Raw genomic sequence first — 22,799 nt, forward strand, 5'->3', positions numbered from 1 at the left:
GTCTCCTAGGCCTTTGATGCATATGGATCGACACTGTATTATACTTGGCACCTAGGCAACGTTTTTCATCATTAGTCTGTGTTTTTGTTATGTTTCTTTTTGTGTTTTTTTTTTTCCTGGTTCTGTCTTTGTTGGGATTTTTGCCTGACTGTGAATGGGCCTGTGACAGTATGTTACTGGTGGCTGTACTGTCACATTGTCTTCAGATGTGCTTATTTATTAAACTTGCAAAGATAGGGTAAAATCAAAATTTAGCTGAGAAGTTTGGATTTAGTGAGGAGGCCGCTTTGTGGGATGCTGTTCTTCCTTGGCAAGGGGGGCTGGTTTACAGGCTAAAATCTCTACCCCAGAAAGCATTCGTGGTAAATGCTGCTCTTCCTCGGTCCTGCTCTCACGAGTGTGGTGCTGATCCTTCCCCATATTGCTGATAAGAGGCTCTTGGGGAAAGTCAGGGTTATTTCAGCAGGGAGGTGAGTGCAATGCACAAGGCCAGAGCTAACGAAAGCACCCACGTGAACTGCCTGGGGTGTCTCTGAAGTCCTGTTTGCGAGGGTCTTTATTCTGTGGCTTTGAATTCCTGCTGCGGGTGGCCATAGATTCTGTGCTCCTTTGACAATGGGATGTGTCTCTGTAGCCATCAGCATCTGGCATGGCTAATATTTAGGTTGGAGGCCTGATCAGTTATAGGGGAGAGAACAAAGACCAGCAACGTAAAGCTTAAAGGCCGGCAAAACCACCCACTGAAACCCAACAAAGGCAAAAGGAATACAAGCGTTTCTTTCCTGCTTGGCTGATCTCCCCACCTAGACCCTTTGGGCATGTTCTCCTGTTTCAGCGTAGCCCTGAGTGTTTATTCATAACCAGGAGGCCACTGTTACAGGAGACTCGGTAGATAAATAGGGGAAACAGAGATTGGGTGGGATGGAGTGGGGAAAGGGGGCTGGTATCACCTTATGTCAAATTCTAAACTGTTTGGAAACAAATAGACTGCTCCCATCCCCAAATCATGCGCTGCTTTGCCCATGACCCCCAGGCTCCAGCGAGGTGAGTCTGTGCACACAAGAAGGGAGGCCGCTGGTCCCACGTGTTTGTGTTTCACCAACTGATCCTCGCTTTGTCTGAGCCACCGCACCGAGGCAACTGCCTGGACACGGAAGGTTTATTTTGCCAAAGAGAGCAGTTTGCAGTGGACAAACACAGCATAGCCACAGGGAAAGGGCATCTCAGGGAGCGATGAAAGTAAAGTTCACGTGTGTTTGGATCTGGATTTGGGTGTCTCTTCATCTCTGCTTCACAGAGGTGGCTAATGATGAGCTGGAAGGTGGCTGTAGAAGCAAACCGACATGATGGTGTGCTGTAGCTGCATGAACTGAAATGCATCTGATGTCAAAAAGGTGCCTCCAAACATGTCATCTTATCTGCTTATCTCCTCAAGTTCACCCTCTTTCTTCAGATATTGGTTAGCCCTGTTGATCTTCTGGAATAGGGTCAGAGCAGAGCAGATGTCTCTGGAAAAGTAAGATGGGATGAAGTCTGCATTACATCTCATCCGCAGAGCTGTCCTAGCTGCAGAGTTTTATCTGAGGCAATTCACCTGGCTCCACTCAAATATATTTCAGTGACTATTAGGGATCATATAAACTCTGGAAAAGAAACAACATGGAATAAATGTGTGATCCCTATCATGTCACATTTGTCCAAGTCCTCAGCTGGGTGAATCAATGCGAGCTCACTGGGACTAACACAAACTTGTGTTCTTCATAGACTGGACACAGCTGCAAGTGCTTGAGATCTCAAGGCCCCCCCTCAACTTCCCTCTGCCTGCAGACCTCAGACCAGGTGATAAAATGCTAAAACATCAGCTGCTCATGCATACAGCGGTGGAGCCATGCCGAAGGGACGAGGCAGGGAGGCAGAACAGAGTCATACAACAAGGAGTCCTTCAGTTGAGGGCTTGGGTGAGGGAGAAGAAAGCTCCAAAGCATTTTTCCTTGTACTATCTGTGCTTTTTTAAGCTCCTGAATGTTTTGTTGCTACATATTACCATGGTGTGTTTATCTATGTTGATTACAAGTGATAGGGGCTGAGTCTCACCCTGAGAGCAAGCTCTCTTGCTGCCTATTCTTCCTTGAGAAGATTGGATTGAGAATGGGTGAGGATTCCTGTCCAGACAGGACTGAACAGCCCATCGCCAAGTCGACAGCAGTGAAATCTGAGTCATGCCGATTGCTCGCCTTGGAGACAGCAGCGGCACTGACGGCGAGGGAGGGCTGCGTGAGAAACGCTAAAGACAACGAAACTCCCAAAACACCTGGTGGAGTTTCATGCGCGGGGTGAAACTGATCTTAGTGCATCATCCCGACGTGCGAGGGAGAAGAGGAGCAAGCTCAGCATCTCTGTTGTACCAGCATGCGATGGGGAGCTGGCGGTGGCCAGAGCCGTACCATGGAAGCAGCTGTTCTCTGCACCAACCTGAGCTCGGGCACCTGCCACCACGTGAGCCTAGAAACCAGTGGGAATTGGGTGCCTCGGGCCATTAGCAGAGCTGTTACCAGCCTCTCTGCTGTGCAGCTCAGATGTGGAGGGACTCTGTGTGGAAGCAACGTATTCTTTAATAAAAAGGTGACAAGGACAGCAGAGGCAGCCCTTGATGGCACTTGTGCTGCTCTGGGAGAGACTGTGTACCATTACAGGGCTGCCACTCTTGGCTGCTCAGCCAAGGAGAGCTCTTGAGTTTGATCCAGGAGCATCACCAAAACTATCCATGCACGTTTACGTGTGTATTCCCTGCTCGAGACATGCCAGTGTGAGAGGTGGGTGCATGTGCAGGAGTGAAGCTGTCTTAGTTGAACTGCCAGGGAGGATGGACCAGCATCTTCTACCCCATCTATGGTTCACCTCTGCACCCTTCCAGTTTCCAGCCCAGGAGCATCCGCTGAGCACCTGGTTTCTCACCCTGTCGGCGTGGGCAGCTCACACTGAATGGGCTGGCAGGACTGTCGTGGTTAGCAATAACTGGGAGTTTCACTGATGCCAGATTCCTTTCAAGAGGAATTACAGTTCTCTGAATGATTCACATAAAAGTCTAGCCCAGGACTTATAAACATATGGAGAGTAGCTTAATGGAAACAACATATTCCTTATACAAATGCCATTAAATTATAGCTTTCATTACCTAAATTCCTGTAGATTTTCTTTGTCTTTCCATAAAAAAATCAGCAATTGAAAAAGTTCTGCCCTTGGCAACTTTGGAGATTTAAAGAAATCTTTCTTCTTATAATTTTTTTTCAACTTCTTCCACTAATAAAAACCAGTCTGCCCTTCCAGGAACTTTCCATTTTGATGAAAAAGTCATTTTTGTCCACAAAGCTTGTTTTTTATGATGAATAGTATGAGCTGTGGTGGTGACACCATATACACGTGGCTGAAGGACGTGACAGGAGCACGGCCACTGATTCATCCTCTCCTCTGAGCGGGGTGAACCTGCAGCACAGAGCTCCCAGAGAATGCACGGAGGCGCTTCTGTGCTGGCTGCTAGTAGGCTTTGCTGGAGGAAAAGGAAAGATGACCAATGTTTGGGTAATTAAGTGTCTGACAGTTTATTAACATAAGATGGAGAGACCTGGAGAAAGTGCCAGAAGAGAGGACAGGCAGGGCATTATTTTGGTATGTTGCTTCTCTGCTCACGTAGTCCCATGAGCCTCACCTTTGTCAGGAATTTTTTAGTGGAAGGGAGGGTGTTGTGATCTGCCTGTCTACTTCCCTCTAAGTAAAATCATATAGAAATGACTGAAAAAAACCTAAGTTAGATGTTTGGAACTAAATTTAAAACCCATGAACTGCAGCAAAGAAAAACGACAGGGTTTGGTTTCATCTGGGTAGGTCAAGTTCTCTGAACACTGAGCCATCACTTACATTTGTGTGCTGCACTGGCCTTTAGCTCCAAATTCAAGGAAAAATCCTGCAAAGTCCCTATCATGTTGCATTCAAGTTCCTGACCAACGTCTCACCTTGACAGTGCATGGTCTGGCTGGCTGGTAGCGTGTGCTTGCTGAGGAAGGAGCAGTTGCGGACAATGTTGTGGTGTTTTGCATCCCTGGGGCAGGAGGAGGGAAGCAGAGGCACGTCTGCCTCTCTGCATGGCCCCATCAGAGAGTCTTTGGCCTAATTCTATATATAGCTACAGGCAGAAGAACTGGTAATCCCAAAGACTCTGGGAGTTAAGGACCAGGAAAGCATCCCTTCTCCATTCCAGCAGTTCCTTTGGGGAGCTCTTCACGCGTTCAGCTGGATGGCATGGAGATTGCTGTGGAAAATGAGTATCCTTCATTCTGTTTCCTCTGCCTGGCTCAGTTTTAGATCTGTGCGTCTGATGAAGAATGACACCATGAGCTTCCAGAAATTCCCCTACACCAATGAAGATGAAGCCTGGAAAACCTACCTAGAGAACCCCTTGACCGCAGCCACCAAAGCTATGATGAGGGTGAACGGAGATGATGACAGCGTGGCTGCCCTGAGCCTCCTCTATGACTACTACATGGTACGTTCCCACTGGGGCTGGGTATGTTGGGGGAGTTTGTCCCCAAGGAGAAGCACAAAGGTAAAATATATGCTCAGCCACCTTAGGAGGGTACCCATCTCCTGAGCTCTCCATGCTGTTTATGCAATGAACCTCATAACACCACCAGGCACAGAGTGCCACTATTATCCCCAGTGCACAGGTGGTAAACCGAGGCACAAAACACCATTCTACTGTAGAGGGAACCCAGAACAGGGTGGAAAACTGCACCTGGGTGTCTTGAGTCTCAGCCTGGTGGCTTTTTTTACCCGACAGCTTTTATATAAGAAACAGAAATGCTTTGAGAGACATGGAGCTGGGACAGCCAGGTGCCTTGCAGACCCAGGCACCTTTATTTTTCCAGTGTTGCTGTGGGATGGGGCTTCAAGAAATGTCGATATGATTTAGCCCTAACTGAAACCACTAGGACTGATGTTCCCATTCACTGGGGTGCTTTTGAAAGTCCTTCCCGGAACAAAATTATGTGGCTTGCCTAAGGTTACCTTGGGAATCCAGGGCAGAACTGGCAAGAGAGCCCAGGTCTTCTGTGTCCTCACCCAGTGTTTATTATTCACTCAGTGTTTTATTTATAAGACTTCACTTGCTACACAGACAAGGCTAATTTTGCCTCTGTTTTCCATTAATAAAATCTAACAATAAACAAACTCTTTGTTCTGCCTTGTTCTAGGTCCCAAAGGAGAAGAGGATTCTTCCATCTGGTATGATGGGACGCAATGAACTAGGAAAGAGGTTAGCTGCTTTTTTTGCTCTCTATAGCTGTCTAATTCTCCTGCAGCTGCTTGCATGCATGATGGGTCTCTTAGCTTGCATAAAATAGACATCAAAGCACGGTGTTATTACCACCAACAGTGGAGGTTATTAACCCTGAGACATATATTAAAATTCTTTAGGCCAGATCCCAAGCAGGTATAAATTGAGCTACACCCATTTACACAACTGAGGATCTGTCTAGCTGTGTTCAGAGGAGTTGCACTGATTTGCAGCAACTGAAGAATTTGTCTTTATTTCCTACTTTGTGACAACTGGAAAGGGAAAGGGGATTAAGCATTGGCAGCAAGAAGGGAATGACCAAGTCCTCTTCCATTCACCAGGCTGATAAGGATTTCTGTTCCACTTGCCTCCAGTCTCCCAGGATTCTCTTCCAGTGACTTCCATTTGTCCTTTGAGGTTTTCAGATAATTAACTGTTAAATTAATGGCTCATTTGTCACTATGAGTTCAGTTCCCCTTCCTGGATGCTGTGTGCTTTGGCAACCCTTTCTGGATGTCTGGTTTTAACTACTTGACAGAATAAACGGTTGGACTCGATCATCCCTGAGGTCTCTTCCAACCTGGTTGATTCTGTGATTCTGTGATTCATTTCTTCTTCATAAGTAAGCTGAGTTAAGCTGTTCTCTCCTCTCTGAAAGGCCACTGCATTTCACATTCTCTGGGAGTTTTGCTTCCTAAGCTCCTGGAGTTTGTGAATTTGTACAAGAATTGGCTTTCCTTTAAAAAATAATAATAAAAAAGATAAGTTTAAAAAAAAATCAACTTTCGGTGTCAGTGAGCCCTAAAAAGACCACATAGCAGTTGTCTTTCTTATCATCCCCGCTGCTCTGAGTATTTAATAGCCTAAATAAAGAAATAATGGATGTAGGCCCTGGATCTGCAGCCCCAAACCACGTCTAAACTGTATTCTCTGATTCTGTGTGATCATCCTTTATCTGCTGAGCACCTCTGGCTCTTGCTAATTGCACTGAGAGGTGTGTGTGTGGGTGGAGATCACCCACGGCCTGTCAGATCTCCCGTATCAAGCAGGAGATGTACACAGCTGACTCAAGGTCACTTGGCAGCTAGACTGTGCAGTTTGCTTCCCAGCAGCACATCAAGGCACTTGCTTCTTGCTGTGACAAATTGCTGGGGTTGTCCACCCCCTGCCCTGGTTTGAGACAGGACCCTTTCTCCACCAGGCACTGCCACGGAATGGAGTACGACCCAGAGATTGCATCCTTTGATGGCTCAGCCCATCTCATGAAGCTCTTGTCTGAAAATGTTTCCATGACCCAAGAATATTGCGAGCCACAGAAGAAGAACGGCTTAAGTCTTGAAGGCGTCCCTACTCCTCACAAGCCAGCCATGCTTCCACCGGGCACTAGCAAGCTGGATGCCACCCCAGACAACTACATGGTCCCTCCAGGGGATGTATACGACAACAGCTCATTGAACTCCCTCTTCGAGACCATCCCCGTTGCCCCACCACAGCAGAGGTGGCAGCCAGACAGCACTTTCAAAGAGGATCCCCAGGAGGTCAGAGCCGTTAGTGGGTCGCACGCTGGCAGTGCAGCCCAGGGGGTGCTGCATGAGGCTGTCTCTAGTTTGGGGTTTGCTCATGCTGGAGTCAGTGGGAGCTTTGCTTTCGCATTAGAAGCTTCATGCCATTCCCATTGAATTGTTGGGGGTTTTAGATTGATTTTGGAAGTTGGATAAGGCTTTGAAATAAGGGTCCATGTTTTATCTGTGGCCTCTGTTGTAATGTCGGGGAGAAGGTGGATGGACAAAGCAATGAAAGATTCGACTTTTGACTGTTTTGTTTCCACTTGTCTACAGTCGCTGCTCTTCAGTGATATCCTCAAACCCCAGCCAGAGCCACCTTGCCCCGAGAGTTACGCTACAGACGGTGTTAAGAGGTAACTGCCAATCCATGGTCCCTGGGTTTCCAGAGCTGTGTCCCTTTCCTGGGGAAAGGCTGCATCCCTTGTCTCGCTCCAATGCCAGTCTTGACAATGACCATTGCAAACTTATAGATCTCATGCTTTTGCAGAGACAAGTTGTGTCCCCCTGGTGTCTTAGGAGCAAGCTGCTATTCCATGACTTTTTAGACAGAAAGCAGTGATGAATTTGAGTGTTTGTAGTATGAAGCAGGCATTAGGGTTTGAAGTGTTTTGCTGAAAAGGAGTCAAACCCAATCTTAAACGCCAGTTACTAGATGCAGTTGTGCCAGTTCATGTTTTTAGCTTGGGAGGTATGTGGTTCAGACCGTACTCTGTTGGCCAACCTGGTGTAAATCCAGTGCCAACTGCTTCCACTGCTGTGGTCACATCTCATGAGCACCTTGACCTTCATGAGGGGAGATGTGGCACTGAGGCCTTCCATGTGAGGGTTTGCTGTGCATTCCAGCCCTGTCCCAGGGAGCGCTGCCTGGTTCCTGTGCTACAGACAGATCCAGGTGGCTGCACCATCTTTCCACAAGCTACCTGGAATGGGGAAAAATGACAGAGAAAATGAGGATGACAGCTGATGAGAGTGATAAGCAGCCTCCTCCTAAGCTAAAGTTTAGGTTCTTGCTTTCGGTTTAGCACTGTTAGTCAACCTTGATTTTAGAAGGTGCCACTGCCCCTCATTCCTAAAACATGAGAGAGGTTTCTTCCTCCTTTCCACCCCTCTCTCAGGCAGAGCTTTCCTGCTCTAGATACCGCATCAAACCTCCGTGTAGGTAACATTATTCCACCTCCCACTTTTTATTTGCCTCCTGAGTCACCTGACTCTGTGACTCAGCTGTCAGACGTGGGGATTTTCACACAGCCAGCAGCTCTCGTTCGTGAGTGAGAGACTTTCTGTTTGCTGTTTATTTGCGCACTAAAGTTCTCTGGCTCTCCTGGCTCTAGATAAGAGGAGTTGCCAAGCCTATCTTCAGAGATGGCATCAGAGGGGAGGTGGAGCAGGAAAAAGAGATGGGTTGGTGACTAAATAGGAATACGATGATCTTAAGACTCCAGGGCACTTGAAGGGCCTGGGTGAAGGCTTGTGTACAGGTGGTGGCTTGCACAGATTCCTCACAGAAGAAAACATCTTGAGCTATAGCCTCATGGTTTCAATGCTCAGAGGTGCTGGGGAATGCCCAAGAGCAGGGCTTCTTGAAAATCAAGCTCTTCTTTTAAATTTGCTTGTCAACAGTGACACCTTCCTCTGTGTAACACTACAGACCTTTTCTGTAAAGACTGAAGTTACTGCCCACCAGACTGAGAGTTCAACAAGCTCTTGGGCTTCTAAGGCCATTTTTAAGCACCTGGATAAACAAGCAGATGTCAGTGTCCTCCTGTTTCTGCAGGAAAACAGGTCCTAGAGGGGACACAGTTTTCCTGGGTCAGCTATTTATGTGTGTGAATTTGGAGACAGGAATCTGAGTTTAGAATGTTTTAAAAGTCTCATCGCAGGTACCTATTTTTGTTTGGTTTGGTTTAGGCTTTTGATTGTGCAATGGTTCTGTAGCCATCCACCGAAAAATACTGGTTATAATAACGCACAGGGCTTTTAAAGCCAAAACCAAAGGGTAAAATGAGGATGTCTGAGAACTGCTGCTCCCCAGGGTGTTGGGGAGGATCAGTATGTGCTGTGCCGGGAGGTGCTCGATCACAACTGTAGGGGCGTGTGAGATGTGGAACAGGGCAGAGGCTCCTGTGTGCACAGTGTCTGTAACCTGTAAGGATGGAGACTCGCATGTCTCCTTGTTTTGCTTTTGGAGTGAAACAGCAGCGTGTGCTTATTCATCATTCTCTCTTTGTTCCATACAAGTGACTTTGAATACACTCTGGGGTCACCCAAAGCCATTCACATCAAATCTGGGGACTCTCCCATGGCCTACCTCAATAAAGGACAGTTCTACCCCATCACGCTGCGGACAGCTGGAGACAGCAAATGTTTACACTTGTCCTCAAATAAAGTGAAGGTAAGAGACAAGCTGACAATTTTGCTGACACATGCTGTAATCAGACATCCAGCAATTGTACCGGCCCGGGAACAGAGCTGAACATGAAGAGTAATGGCTTTGTGGCTCATGTTGGCTTAAAGCAATGAATGGGATGGATTCACTCATAGCAAGCTAATCCTCTGATGCACAGCAACAGCCTTCACGTTACCTGGCAGTTGAAACCTTTCACTGTAAGGTCAGGGATGCACAAAGGCCTCCCTAGCTGACGGCTGGCTGGGGGCCCTGGTGGGAAGACTTCGCAGCTAGAGAGCTGCATCCCCGTTTTCTCCTGGGATGTGTGGCCAGGCCTCAGAGCCACCCCTGAGACTAAGCTGAGCTTGAATTCCCAGCAAAGAAACCTGGTACTTCAGTCCTGGGCGGTATTTGGGAGCTAGACTTTGAACATTTCAAGACTTACAGGATTCCTGAAACTGAGAATGTCTAGAAAAAGACCATTCAGGCTGTCCCAGCCTAATACCTGCTAACACTCCTCCAATGCAGGATCCTTGTGTGCCTTGGAGTCAGTGAAAGCTCATGGGCAGTGTAATTATGGGGCACTCAGGGCATCTCAGTTTTGCTCCTGGCTCTGCACTGCCTGCCTGTGTGATCATGTTCAAGTCCCTTCCCTTGCCTGCCTCAGTTTCCCCAGCTATAAAACATTAACAATGAAACTAAGCTGCCCTTGGCCAGTGCATAGATGCACTGGATGGAAGGGGCAATGAGGGCACCAAGCATTAGCCTGCTGTGTGTACTGATATGGGATATCCTCGCTGTGTTGCAGAGTGTCGTGATGATTGTTTTTGACAATGAAAAGATCCCGACGGAGCAGCTCAAGTTCTGGAAGCACTGGCACTCCCGCCAGCCCACGGCCAAGCAGAGAGTCATTGACGTCGGTATGAGCGGGGCTGGCTGATTGCGATGGCTGGGTGCGGTTGATAACGTCTAGCACCATTTTACTGCATTTCCAATACACAATAACACAGTTGAAGCTCCAGAGTCTGGCCTGAGGGAAGCTGGGGAGGAGCAGGCTGATCTGCTGGCTTCAGATTCTTTCTGGCTGAGGAGCTCTTGTGGGTTTAAGATGGTGTTTGCCAAGTGTAGGGACGTGCGCTGGGAGCCCAAGATACATCAGAGAAGAGCCTCAGTCAGAGAGATGGAAACTGCTAAACTATTTTGACTCTTACAGATGTGACCTATGGCCTCTTGGAGCCTAGGAATCTGAGCTAGAAAAGGCTTTGGTACTGCTTGTCCTTCTCCACTGCCACCACACAGGCTTTACAGTGTGTTATGCTGGGCCAGACGGAGGTTTTATCCGTCCAGCTGACCACCTTGCTGAGCACCTTGCGGCTCAGAGCGAGACACGCAGTTGTTTGAATTCAGAAGCAATCTACATTGACTTTGCATAACGTCACTACTCAAACAGCAGTCACCAGCCAATACCTTTGAGTCATTTCTGGCCTATCCCTTACATATACACGCTGAGGTTTACCCAGTGGTATCAAGGATGGCCTCTGTTACATTACAAGGCTGCTTTTAGCCTTGGAGTCAGTGAGAGGCAGGCTTTGGGGGAGTGGAAAGCCTAGGGAATGTAACCAGTTTTGCAGCCAGAGTATAAACTGCTTCTCCATTGCATTTCAGCTGACTGTAAAGAAAACTTCAACACAGTGCAGAACATCGAGGAGTTAGCCTACAACGCGCTGTCCTTCGTGTGGAATATCCACGAAGAAGCAAAGGTACAGCCTGCTTGTGGAAGGGACGTGGGAAGCCTTGGTCTGAAGCAAAACTGTAGCCTCCTTTCTGACAGCCCAGACACTCCCCCCACTTCTTGGCTGAAAGACAGAGAGAGTTTCAAATCCAAACAATGCCATTCCAGTGGCCCCAGGTAGTGTTTGTCTGCCAGGACAGTGGGGAAGGACGCCATGCTTCTCTGTGTGTTTAAGCATTGCCATTAGCTAATAAACACTCTGGGTACACCTGAGACCAGCTCAGAGATGTTTTTTTAGTGCTGATGGATAACTCTGAAGAAAGCCCTTTGCAGCAGGCAGCCTAGGTCAGGGCTCTACTCGCATGTAGGTGAAGCCTATTTAAATAAACCACAGCTTAGGGAACAAAGACCCTCCTTTCAAGGCAGCATTTTGATGTAGAAATGACTGACCACCCTTCTGGGGCTTGTGTGATGTGGAAGGGAGCCAGGCAGGTCACAAGATCCCTTTTGACCTTAAAATCTGTAAAGCTTTTATCAACATCTTTCTAGCTCTGCTGTCTCTTCTGCATCTCTTCAGAGTCTCTCATTAATGCTTTGTATCTACTGTGGATTGAAAGGAGCATATAAAAAAAAGATGAAGTAACTAAGGAAAAAAGAAAAGCATAAATAGCCCATCTCTCTGAAGCTGGTAGCTTGGGAAAACTCTGGTTTGCTTTGGGATCTCAATAAGCCCTTCATTTAGCCCAAAGGCGACCTTGGTCTTTTACAACCCAAGAGGTTAACAGATGTCTGCAAGGCAAAGTTGTCAGAAATGGAAATATGTCAGGTATGTGGCAAGCCCTCAGGGGCACCTCAGCAAAACTGGGTTTAACTCTTAGCAGAAACTCTGTACAGGCACTGGCCTGGGGCAGGTGAAGGTGAGACTTCAGAGAGCTGCGAGGGCTGGGAGCCGCGACAGGAGGGGTCAGGTATTTGGGTTGTCTGTAGCACCTGTTACTTCTCTCCTTGCAATTAAACTTCACACCACAGTTAAGTGGTTTTCTTTTCTATATATAGGTACTGACTAGATCTGACGTTAGGTTTCAGGGCTGAAATCCTCAGCCAAATCCCTGCTGAGGGAGCTGTGGGAGCTCTTCCAGCTACCAATCTGTCCCCAGAGTCCAGGGGAAATTTCAAGGTCACACGAATGAGTTGGTAATTTAGAGATACAATGTGGAATATATCTGTGCTCAGCTTTTCTTCAAAAGTTTCCACTGGAGGTAACTCCATCCTCGTGATAAAGGAGACCAGCGTGTGATGAATATTTATTTAACTAGCAGCAATGATTTGTAATTCCTGAAGCTGTAGTCTAGCCCTCCTCCCTTCCTCCAGGGCATTGAGGGTCCTTTGTTCAAATGAAAGATCAGAAATATCAGCAAGAACATCCCCAGGCAGACTTTGCATCTGGTCTGACACTTGCCTGAGCTGACAGGAGTGGATAGCCTAAGCATTAATAAAGAGATGGAGAGCTGCAATGGGTGTGGGGGGAGACTGGGGCTAGGAAGGACCGGTGGTCGTGCTCAGGTGGGAAACCAACAGCTCACATGCTTGGCTGATGCTGGGAGGGTTGGAAGGATGTCTCAGGAGCTGCTTTTGTTCCTACTCACTGCTCTCATTGCTGTTGGGGAATAATGTTGTCAGCACCAACAAGCCGTATCGATCTCTGTTCCTATTTGCAGGTATTTATTGGGGTGAATTGCCTGAGCACTGACTTCTCCTCCCAGAAAGGAGTGAAAGGTGTCCCGCTCAACCTCCAGATAGACACTTACGACTACGGCAATGGAACCAGCCAGCTGGTGCACCGCGCCGTCTGCCAGATCAAGATATTCTGCGATAAGGTAGAACATTGCTTTTCCACCAGGTTGTCCATGTGGAATTTTAAACCGGTGGCCAGTGACTCCAGGAGGAAAAACAGAAAGGTTGTGAGAGTTTAGAACAGCCTAGAGGTCAGGGCTGAGGAGCAGAGATGGTTAGCCCCCTCGGCTGAGTGAGTTATTAGAAAGTTTTCCTCATATCAGACCTGCATGGGATTGTGCCTCATAATAAACTCTTATTTTTGACAAGTTTTTAAATAGCAGAAGAAATGAGAATCTCTTAGAGGTTCTTCCCCAGCTTCACATATCTTCCCATGGAAGAATTTCTCACAGCTATTTTTGTCTGCATTCTTCATTTTTAAAAGCAAATTCTGTTTTCATTTTTTAGTTTATAAGTATCAGAAGGTTCTGGATGGCCTGTAGAAGGTCTCTGAGATGAGCATTTTTGAATAAAGGCTGCCTTAATTAATGTGCTTACCTCCCAGAGATGGCCATAAACCCTCTCTTGCCATTGTTAGAATTGACAATCTCCTAACTTTTGCCTTATCTGCCCCACAGGGAGCAGAGAGGAAAATGCGGGATGATGAAAGGAAGCAGTTCAGAAGGAAAGGAAAATGCCTGGACTCCAACAACAATGGTCAGTGCTCGTGTTTGTTACCTGATCCGAAGCGTGTTGAAATCCATGTAGGCTCGTCCGTTAACTTCCACGAGATCTGGCCCTGGGTATTTCCAAGCCTGATGCAATCAGCACCATTCAGAAACAGCCTGTCAGTCAGGTCCTTGCCTGGTCTCCAACCAAGACTCTCAAAGCCCTTTATTAACACTAACCAACCCTTCTGAGTTGTCTTGGGGTCTTGGCAGGGAGCCTTCCCTAGGGGAGGCAGTGCTGGGCAAGCCCTGAAGACCTGGTTCTGCGGGGTCCTGTCTTTTCTCTAATATTTCTGTTGGGAGACCTCGGGCAGGTGCTTTCCTCGCTCTGCATGTAGTTGCCTCTTAACCTGCCACCTGAACTGAGATGAACTGGACTTTCCATCTGTAGGTCTGAAAGGCTGTTTGCTCTCTGGCTTCAGAGGGAATGAAATCACGTTCCTGAGGCCAGAGACTGACCTCGAAACCCAGCCAGTCCTGTTTATCCCCAACGTCCATTTTTCAAACCTCCAGAGGTGTGGCACGGTAAGTCCCTTCAAAAAACAACCAACCTGTTGCCCTCATCTGTCACCCCCATCATTTCCAAACTGATCGGTCCCTCAGACATGACTTGTGTTATGTAAAAAAACAAAACCAAACCACAGTTCTTCTGTGGAAATGTGGTGAACTTGAAGATGTAGCTGTCAGGAGTGGCCTAGATAGTTATGCAACAGTGATGGGCAAGATAACCTTTCCAGGTTCCTTCCAGCCAGATATTCCTGTGGTTTACAGGTATCATCTGCAGCTTCCATGGAGGGCTGGAGTGGTAGCAAAAATATCAGCAGAAAGTAAACTATAGAAAAATGCAACCATATCAGTCCCTGCGTGTGTGGGACATCTCTCACTTGTCCTCGGCCCTTCTCTATCCCCTTGAGCCTGAGGAAACCCAGACCCAGCGTCCTTCAGAGCCCGTCAGTATTCCCTCAAGAAACAACTGTCTCAGTTTGTCAAAAACAGGGAAAAAGCCATCTGTGACAACACTGAGAAACCTGGTCCTTGATCCCAAGCAGGTTATGAGATTTGAACTGCTTTTGGGTCTAGCTAAATATATGTTCAGGTCTCTTCTAGGCAGAGGAGAACCTGGATAGGTTCTTTATATCAGATTTCATTTAATCTAAGAGACACGATACTGTGCAAACTAAAAGATCGATGTTTCCTTTCCCTTTCAAGGTGCTCCCTCCGACTGTTCCCAACTCTGCAAACAGGTAAGGATGCAGCAGTTTCTATTTCCCATCCATCAGCTGCTCTGGTTCTTTGGGTATGGTTGTTTGATATCTATAGGCACTATATATCTACAGGTGCAAAATAACACAGCACAGTGTCTCCCTGATGCCCTTGAGTGTAAAAATATGTGTTAAACTTTGGCCCAGGGTGGACTCAAGGGATGCAGACACGCAGGTTTATTTCTTTCCCTATCAGTGAGCCGCTCGAAATGAGTCTGGTCCATGACTGTCCTCCTGTTCTTACTGAGACAATGTTTGAAAGAGGGGAAAAACCAAGATCACAAAACTATCACTGAAGGGTTCAAATACACAGAGGCAGATACTGCTGTAAAATAAACTGGAATGAAGTAGAAATCACACTTGTAATGTGTCTAGAGTGGAGAGAACCAGGTATTTACCCTAGGCTTGCTCCACTGTCTAATGATATCAATAATGATAATGACATGAAGGTGCAAAAGGCTTTTGTGTGTGATGTGATACCACAACCACTGCCTGCACTCACTGGTGTCCCTGTGTGCATTAGGCAGGAAGCTGCAGCTCTGGTAGACACTCTGCTGCCGTAATTACAAAACCGATATTTAATTGCTGGATGTTTGTTGGAGTTAATTGGTTGTTCAATTGCTGGAATTGTTTTGTTCACTGCTCTTGTTCTGTCCTCTTGAGAGCATTGTATTCCTTTTGCTTAGGCTGCCCTTGAAACGGAACGGCGCCTCATTCACAGATGAGTTTGACCCCATACCTCCAAAGCAAACCAAGGAAGAAGATCCTCAGAGAGGTAACCCCTGGGATGGGAACTCTTCTTGAATGTAGCGTCTCGTTTGACTCGAGTAACCTTGGGTCTTGAATTACGTGAGGGCACATCACTCTGAGAACACGCTGTAGAGAGTGCTGTGCTTTATCCCTTTCAGTCCTGTTGTACGTGCGGAGGGAGTCAGAGGAAGTGTTTGATGCTCTCATGTTGAAGACACCAGATCTCCAGGGCCTCAGAACAGCTGTAAGTATTATCAAAAACCTGTGGCACATGAACAGACTGCAGATAAAAGGGCAGTGGTACTCGGTATATCGGAAGCTGGGTAAAAGACTGCTTATAGCTCATGTCTGCTTTCTCTAGAGAATGGGAATGGAAACTGTGAGTAGCAGGTGAATTCTACCCACAGCTCCTGGCATGGTCTGTGTGTTGTTAGTGCTGCAGCAGGGGAGAACACACCTTATGGCAAGATGTTTTGTTCAGATCATAAGTCTCCTCTTGTGACAACACATTCATATTTTCCATTGTAGAACACCTGTTCCCTTCTCAAGGCTGTACACATGCAATCTGAAGCCAATCCTGGCCTCACGCTGGAATTCCCTGTGTTGTGTTTGAGGAGCACACAGGCATATTTCTGTGATGATTATCAGCAGCATCTCTGATAACCCACCTCTCTTTGGGCATTGCTGGGAAGGAAACAAACAATAAACCTCCCAGATTTGGGGTGGCTTTATGGCTGCACTTCAAGCTCTGTTGGTTTTACAAACTTTTAAAAATAGAGAGTTTGAAAAATGTCAGCACAGGGGATTCTTTGCCATCTTCTCCCTCCCCCATCCCTCACCACAGAGAGTCAAAATCCTCTACAGAAAATGCTTGTGAAAAAGCTACACAACTCCTGTCGTCCTGAGGCCGTAACTGCACTTGCCTAGCAGAGGGCTGCAGGAAAGCTTTGCAGATCAGCTAAAACCAAAGCAAAAGCTGCAGTCAGGTGCATCCACAGTCAAACTCTTCCTGTAGTTTGTCTCACCTTTGGATGCATCAGCAAAGGAGCAGCTCGGCGCTCTCTCTGCCCAACAGGCTGAAGCATCAAGCCCTAAACAGGCCAGGGAATGAGAGAAAGAAAGTGAAGATCATTCCCCAAGGTTCCTGCCCTCGCAGTAGCCGTCAGAAAGGGAACCAAGGCCAGGCTGCAGCCTGCCCATCTGCCCATCTGCAGGCCACAGGCATGTGCAGATTGTCCTGTGCAGATCATTGCTTTGGCCCTTTTTCCTTGAGTTAAAAGGGAAGGGGAATCCTTTGCTGCTGAATACCCCTGGCTCAGGGTTATCTTTGATTTTTATCATAGGAATTTCATTTTACAAGTACAAAGAATTGCCATGTTTTCTCTCACAGATTTCAGAAAAATATGGGCTTCTTGAAGAAAGCATTTATAAAGTCTACAAAAAATGCAAAAGAGGGTAAGTTAATCTCCCATCTGCTTTTGTGCTCTGCCTCTAAAACCCCCCTCTCCTTGGTACCCTGCCATAGGCTGAAATAGCGTTTTAACAAGATAATAAAAAGTAAAGCCATGTGAGTCTGTGCTATTTCAAGCATATAAAACTCGGATCTTTCTGGGCTTTAAAGATTTGGGATAATGCTTGTTTGTATTATATTTGTTTGGAGTGTAAAGTCTCCCAAGGAAAGGAAGTTGGATGAAGGAGGAATTGTTTGGGTAGTTTAATGGGTGATCCTTTGTCTCAGTGTAAAAGCCTGAGGTTATGGAGAACTTATCTTACTGCCATCAGAGAGGTATAAATGTTTGCTGCTCCAAGCCAAGTGCCTAAATGTCCCTGGCTTAGAGATTCTGAGTCTGGACCGGCTCCATAAGAGCATGGGCAGCCTCGGTGGAGAAGAGGGGATATCTGAGAGGGGGGAGTGTCTGTTCCCAGCTTTGCCATCCCATCCCCAGACCAGGGAGGTCAGGAGGAAACTTCACACTCGCTCTGGGAGGTGATGGATCAGACCCTTCTGGGCACTGGTGGCTCTTGTGCAGCCCCAATACAGAAATGCAGGTCCCACTTGAGACGCTTGTCAGGGGCTGCTGGGAGACGGGCATAGCTCTACAGGGGGTGACAGGTGAGGTTGGCAGCAAACGTGAAAAGGCGTCTCAAGCGATTTCAGGTTGGTGTTTGTTAGTGACCGATCCCTGTGGATCTCTTCCATGGCTGAGAGGGGACGGTGCTAGTTTGCATGAGCTGAGGACCAGCCGCTGAGTCTTCTGTGGAGGGCAGTGGTCTTGACACGGAGCCAAGTGGTGCTTTCAGAAATGTTTTGTGCACTAAGAACTCCCTCTGGGTCATCCTCATCTCTGGCAGCGAGTTCTCCCTTCAGCTGATGGAAAGGCAACGACTCATAAACTCCCAAGCTTATTTTCATAACGCTAAATCCAGAGCCCTTCTTGCAGAGCGAGCGAGATGTAATCAGGCTGTGCAAGCAGCAGTGACTGCCTGGGAGATGAACTCATTGTTGTTGCTGGCCCTGGTCCAGGGTTTGAGCATGGGGAGAGACAGGCAGAAAAGCAAGGCTGATGGCAGCTACCGCCTCACGCAGCCCTGCTGTTCACTAGCATGGCCCCCCAGAGAGGTCCCCTGCGTAACAAACCATGGGAACAGAGTCCCTGGGAGCTGAGGGTTAGTCCAAAGCTCTACTTCTGCATTTGCTTTGTGGTGACAGTGAGATGAGAAAGTCCTAAAGCTCCTTGGGTGGGATCTCACTCATTTGGTGTCACCATAACTTGATCCCCATGGGAATTAGCCTGTTTGCTTCAAGGGGAGTGGAGCTAAAGTGAGGCTTGGAGGCAGCTGCAAGGTGGGAGGGGAGCTGCAGTGGTTTCTCCTCCGTGCTGTGATGTGGTGTCACACAACTGGGAAGCTCTTACAGCCCCCTTACCTCTAAATCCACAACTGAGCAACCTTTCTCCATTTAGGAGGGTTTTTAGATATGGTCCTAATTTTAAGATGATGGATGGGCCATAGCGAGGTATCCAAATTTGTCCGGAGGCTCTTCCACCTGTTTCTGAACTCAGGGCCCTCAGTGCTGTCAGATGCTGCTCGTCCACTAGATTCAGAAATGGAAATTTTCTCCCCAAAGAAAAAGAGCAACACTGGTGGCCTCAAGAGAGAGGGGTTGTCCCATGTACCTTCAGTCAGAGAGTGCCTCAGGTCTGATCTCGAAGAACAACTGCGAAGGACAGGAGTGGTCAGTTTGTTATTGCAGCTTCAGGCCTGAGCCGAAGCTCAGGTGTGTCAGCTGTGGTGGTGGCTTGTGATGTGGCCACCACAGGTCATCAGACTGTCATCAGACAATGACTCCTCGCAGGTAACTCCAGCTTGGGCTGGAGTTTTCTGAACCAGCTGACTGTGAGCATCTGTGCAGGGCAAGAGAGATCCAAGCACTGATGAGTTTGCAGGTGGACCAGGAAATGGCACTGCTGCAGGGGAGAGGCCACCTCTGCTTTGTTATGCTTTGGTTTTGTTCATTACTTGATCTGATAAGTAGTGAATGGTGTTTAATAGTGATTGAGAGGGAAAACAGGCAGATGTCCTTTCCACCTCTTCCCCAAAATGGAGGAGCAAAGAGGGATCTAATGAAAAGGCAACAATTGGAAATAAGATTAAAAAAAAATAAGTCTGACACCTGGTTTAATGAAGGCTGGACATGAGTGATGCCGTGGGTTATTGCTGACGTGGGGGGGACATACAAGATTTTCTCCAGCCTAGTCGGTGGCAGGGTCAGACACTGTTTCCTGCTCCCCCAGATTTAATTTTCCTTTGAATAATTTTGTCCTATTGCTCCACCCTAAACAATCCTCTCTTGGTAATTACAGCTTGAGGGTCAGATTTTCATCTGGTGTAAACTAGTGAAGCTCAGTGGTACTACCTGGATTTACAGCAGGTGAGGACCTACTATCAGCCGTGGCCTTCTCAGGGTGATGAGCTCATTCAGATGAACTTAGTGTCAGGGTGACTCAAGAGCACTAATAAGTAATTTCGTATCTTGGTGAGGTTTGGTCTGGAAAAACAATACAGGGCGCAGATTCCTAATCAACGCTCCCTTGAATCTTTTGTGGTTAAGAAATCAGATGGGAGCACGGCAGCAAGAGGCACAGGTGACTTCTGTGGCTTTCTGTGCTGATAGTGGAGCAGCTCTGCTGCAAGGCTTCTCGTGACAGCCCACCCTTGGGTGTCCTGGACGGTGTCAGACCCTGTGTCTCAGCCTCCCCCTGCACTGGGTGGGGGATGCCCTTCCCCGACTGTGCCGTGACAGAACTAACAGCCTGTTGGTGAAGTGGTTTGTGCTGCCGAAAGGCAGCGTTGAGCCCTGGGACACAGCTGACACCAGGACAGAGCAGACACGAGGACAGAGCTCCCACCTTCACCTCTGGGACAGGGCGTGCTGTGAGGAGCCTGCCCATAGGCGCTGTGATCAAACGGGGAGCCGGGCGCTGCAGCCGGCGTGGCTGCACGGAGCTCCAAGGCGTTCCCCAGGGGGACACCGGGGCCCCGTGTTTGTGCTTGTTACCCCGTTAGGTCTGTGAGGTGCTCGGCCTTGGCTTTTTCTTGTTTTTAATCGTGGCTTGTGGAGCGTTGCACAATTAATGCTGTTGCCCCATTAATGACCCCAGCAGGAACCTGGAGGGGATGTGCTTTCTGCAATGAAAGATAATTTGTTCTCTTTGTTTCCTCCAAACAGTTACAAATTTCACAGCTGATTTATGGGAGCACAGTGGGGTGATGCAAAGCTGCCCCGTTACTGCCATTACCCTAACGAGGGGCTCTTGCCTGGCACAGAACCGCAGCCTCAGGTTTAAACCAGCTCTTGAAATGTTCCCTTCTCCCCTGTCCCCATGTAATTGATTCCAGGTCAGAGAAGCCGTGTGATCTGCAGTGGGGTTGGGGGTGTGCCCCGGAGCATGGGGAGGAATTTGCCCACGCCGGGCCTGCCTGCGGGTGTTCCTCGCAGAGAGGGCTCCCGGGCGATGCCCAGGGCACGGCTGCATGGGAGGTTGCTCTGGGTAGGAGAAGGGCATCCTATTCCCAGCCCCTTCCATCTACTCCCAGAGCAGTCTCGGCTTGTCCAGAACAGTGCACCCCGAAAAGCACCCAGGCAAGGAGTGAGGAGTGAGCAACTCTGCTCTGAACTCACACCCTGCCGTAATCCAGATTAATTTGCCTGTGGAGCCAACGCGGGGCCCAGGCATGTCGAGGGTAGGATTGCGAAAAGCTCTGCAGGATGTTCCTGTGTGTTGTATCATGGCTTTAATTAATTAACCACGGCTGAGCCCCTCCAGTTGGGTAGGGTAGAGGCTGCAGTGCCTTCTTGCGCCTGCCCAGGGCTGTGACTCCCGGAGCAGCCTGGCAGTGGCCAGCCCACCCGGCTGGCAGCGAGGACGTGGCTGCGATAACACGACGCTCATCGATAACAGGGCAGTAAAGGCAATTTTTAAGGGGAATTTTGTGTGGAGACATTTCAGAGAGGGCCACCCCTGTGCCACGAGGCTTTGTCAGTGATGTTATTCCCAGTTCACGACTGGGAATCCTGAGGGTGCAGTGGTGTCCAGCCCTCCCAAGCGGCTCCGCAAACCTTTCGATGTGCTGCGTCTGACCCAACCCTCCTCCCTCTCCTGCAGGATCCTGGTGAACATGGACAACAACATCATCCAGCACTACAGCAACCACATGGCCTTTCTCCTGGACATGGTGGAAGCAGAGGACAAGTTCCAGATCATCCTCAAGGAGCTATAAGGAGCCGCAGGCAGCACTTACTGGGACTTCTCTCAAAGCCGGCAAGTTTGACCCCTCAGAACTCAGCCTAGTGCCTCAACTTGTTGCCTTTACTTGAACACACTGCCTCTGGGGAGGGCCTCGGCCGCGCGGCGCCGGGCCGGAGACTGCTTGGAAGATCTGTTATCGATGTGAACGTGGACCTTCTCTCTGTTGAGTTTATTATTATTATTATTATTTTTTATTTTATTTTATTTTATTCCCTTCTGGCGATGGGCCTGACCTTCTGTTTCACAGCTGGGAACACGAAGCTACACTAAGGTGGCTGTCAGAGCCTGGGCAGCAGCAGGGGACTGTCCCCGCACGCTGTTTCCCTTGGCCCGTGACTGATCCAGCCCGAGGCTTTGGCCTTCTCCCAAACCACCCGTCACGCAGAACCTTCAAGCCATTTCCAGCAGGGCTGAGCCCAGCTCTGAGCTCCTCTGTCCACGGAGACTTTCACAGCTGCGCTTAAAACTCCCTGTTGAACGGACACTGCCTGCTCCCACGCCCCCCACCCTGCCGTATCTCTGGTTGTAAATACCACGAAGGCCTCCATAGCCCTTGTTTATACATTTCTGATGTACTGTTCCTTTTATATTTTATATATGTATAAATACGCATCGTTTTATATTTGACTCGGTACGGTGACACAGAGCATTTCAAACACAGGCTGCTTCACATTTCTCCGTGAACTCCTTTTGTAACTGTGTTGTTGGTTTTGTCATTTTGGATATTCTGTAGTAATAAAGGTTCAAAGATGGAAAGCTCTGGAGGCTGGAGCTGGGAAGGGCCGGGCAGGAGCCAGGGCAGGAGCCAGGGCAGGAGCCAGGGCAGGAGCCAGGGCAGGGCGGTGACCCCAGAGGTACAGACCGGACCCAGGGCTGGTTCTGCACCACACGCTGTTCAACAGCACGAGGAGTTGTTACACAGATTTGGTGAAATTTTATACAAATCAGAAAGAAATGCCCTGGTTTCCATCTGCTCTTGGGAGGAGCAGCTCAGCCTCCATTTCTTCACAGAGGCGGCGTTACCAGATGGCAGCTGTGTGCCTCCCTCCACGTGCTGCACCGGCTGTTTGAACTCCTCACACCTGGTACCACCCAACCACCCATCCTTCACCCCTCTGCTAAAATTGTCTACAGCTGCTTCCCATTAAGGTAAAAAAATACCAAGGGGAGCCCTGTGTTTTCTAATTAATCCTCTGACTAGTGAAAACCCGAGACTTTCCTCCTCCTTCTTCTTAATCCTCTGCTTTTCCTGTCCATGCCCAAGGGAGATGTACCTGAGCCCTGTGACTGAGGGAGAGAGAGCAGCTTTATTCCCACTGGGAAGGGGGTTTTGAAATGTTGAAATGCATCAGGCTGGTGGATTTTGGATGACTTCAGTGTTGTTATCACGATGAGGAGGGCCTCTAAGATGAGGCTCAGATAAGTTTGAAGGCTTATCAGCCTTTGAAGATCTCTCCCAGCCCT

At 48.4% G+C, this 22,799-nt stretch overlaps 1 protein-coding gene across 1 annotated transcript; it reads left to right on the forward strand.

Annotated features, from left to right (window-relative positions):
• Positions 1-4,459: 4,459 nt before the first annotated feature.
• On the forward strand, positions 4,460-21,306 carry GRHL3 (grainyhead like transcription factor 3). The gene is made up of 15 exons (XM_068417909.1): positions 4,460-4,540; positions 5,247-5,308; positions 6,531-6,867; positions 7,168-7,247; positions 9,133-9,286; positions 10,089-10,200; positions 10,946-11,040; positions 12,731-12,889; positions 13,424-13,502; positions 13,905-14,038; positions 14,723-14,757; positions 15,462-15,550; positions 15,684-15,769; positions 16,916-16,980; positions 21,192-21,306. Exons 1-15 carry the CDS (start codon positions 4,475-4,477, stop codon positions 21,304-21,306), a joined length of 1,668 nt encoding a protein of 555 aa, XP_068274010.1. The 5' UTR covers positions 4,460-4,474.
• Positions 21,307-22,799: the final 1,493 nt, after the last annotated feature.

This window comes from Nyctibius grandis, chromosome 24 (genome assembly GCF_013368605.1).
Source record: "Nyctibius grandis isolate bNycGra1 chromosome 24, bNycGra1.pri, whole genome shotgun sequence".
In the NCBI taxonomy this organism is placed as follows: domain Eukaryota; kingdom Metazoa; phylum Chordata; class Aves; order Nyctibiiformes; family Nyctibiidae; genus Nyctibius; species Nyctibius grandis.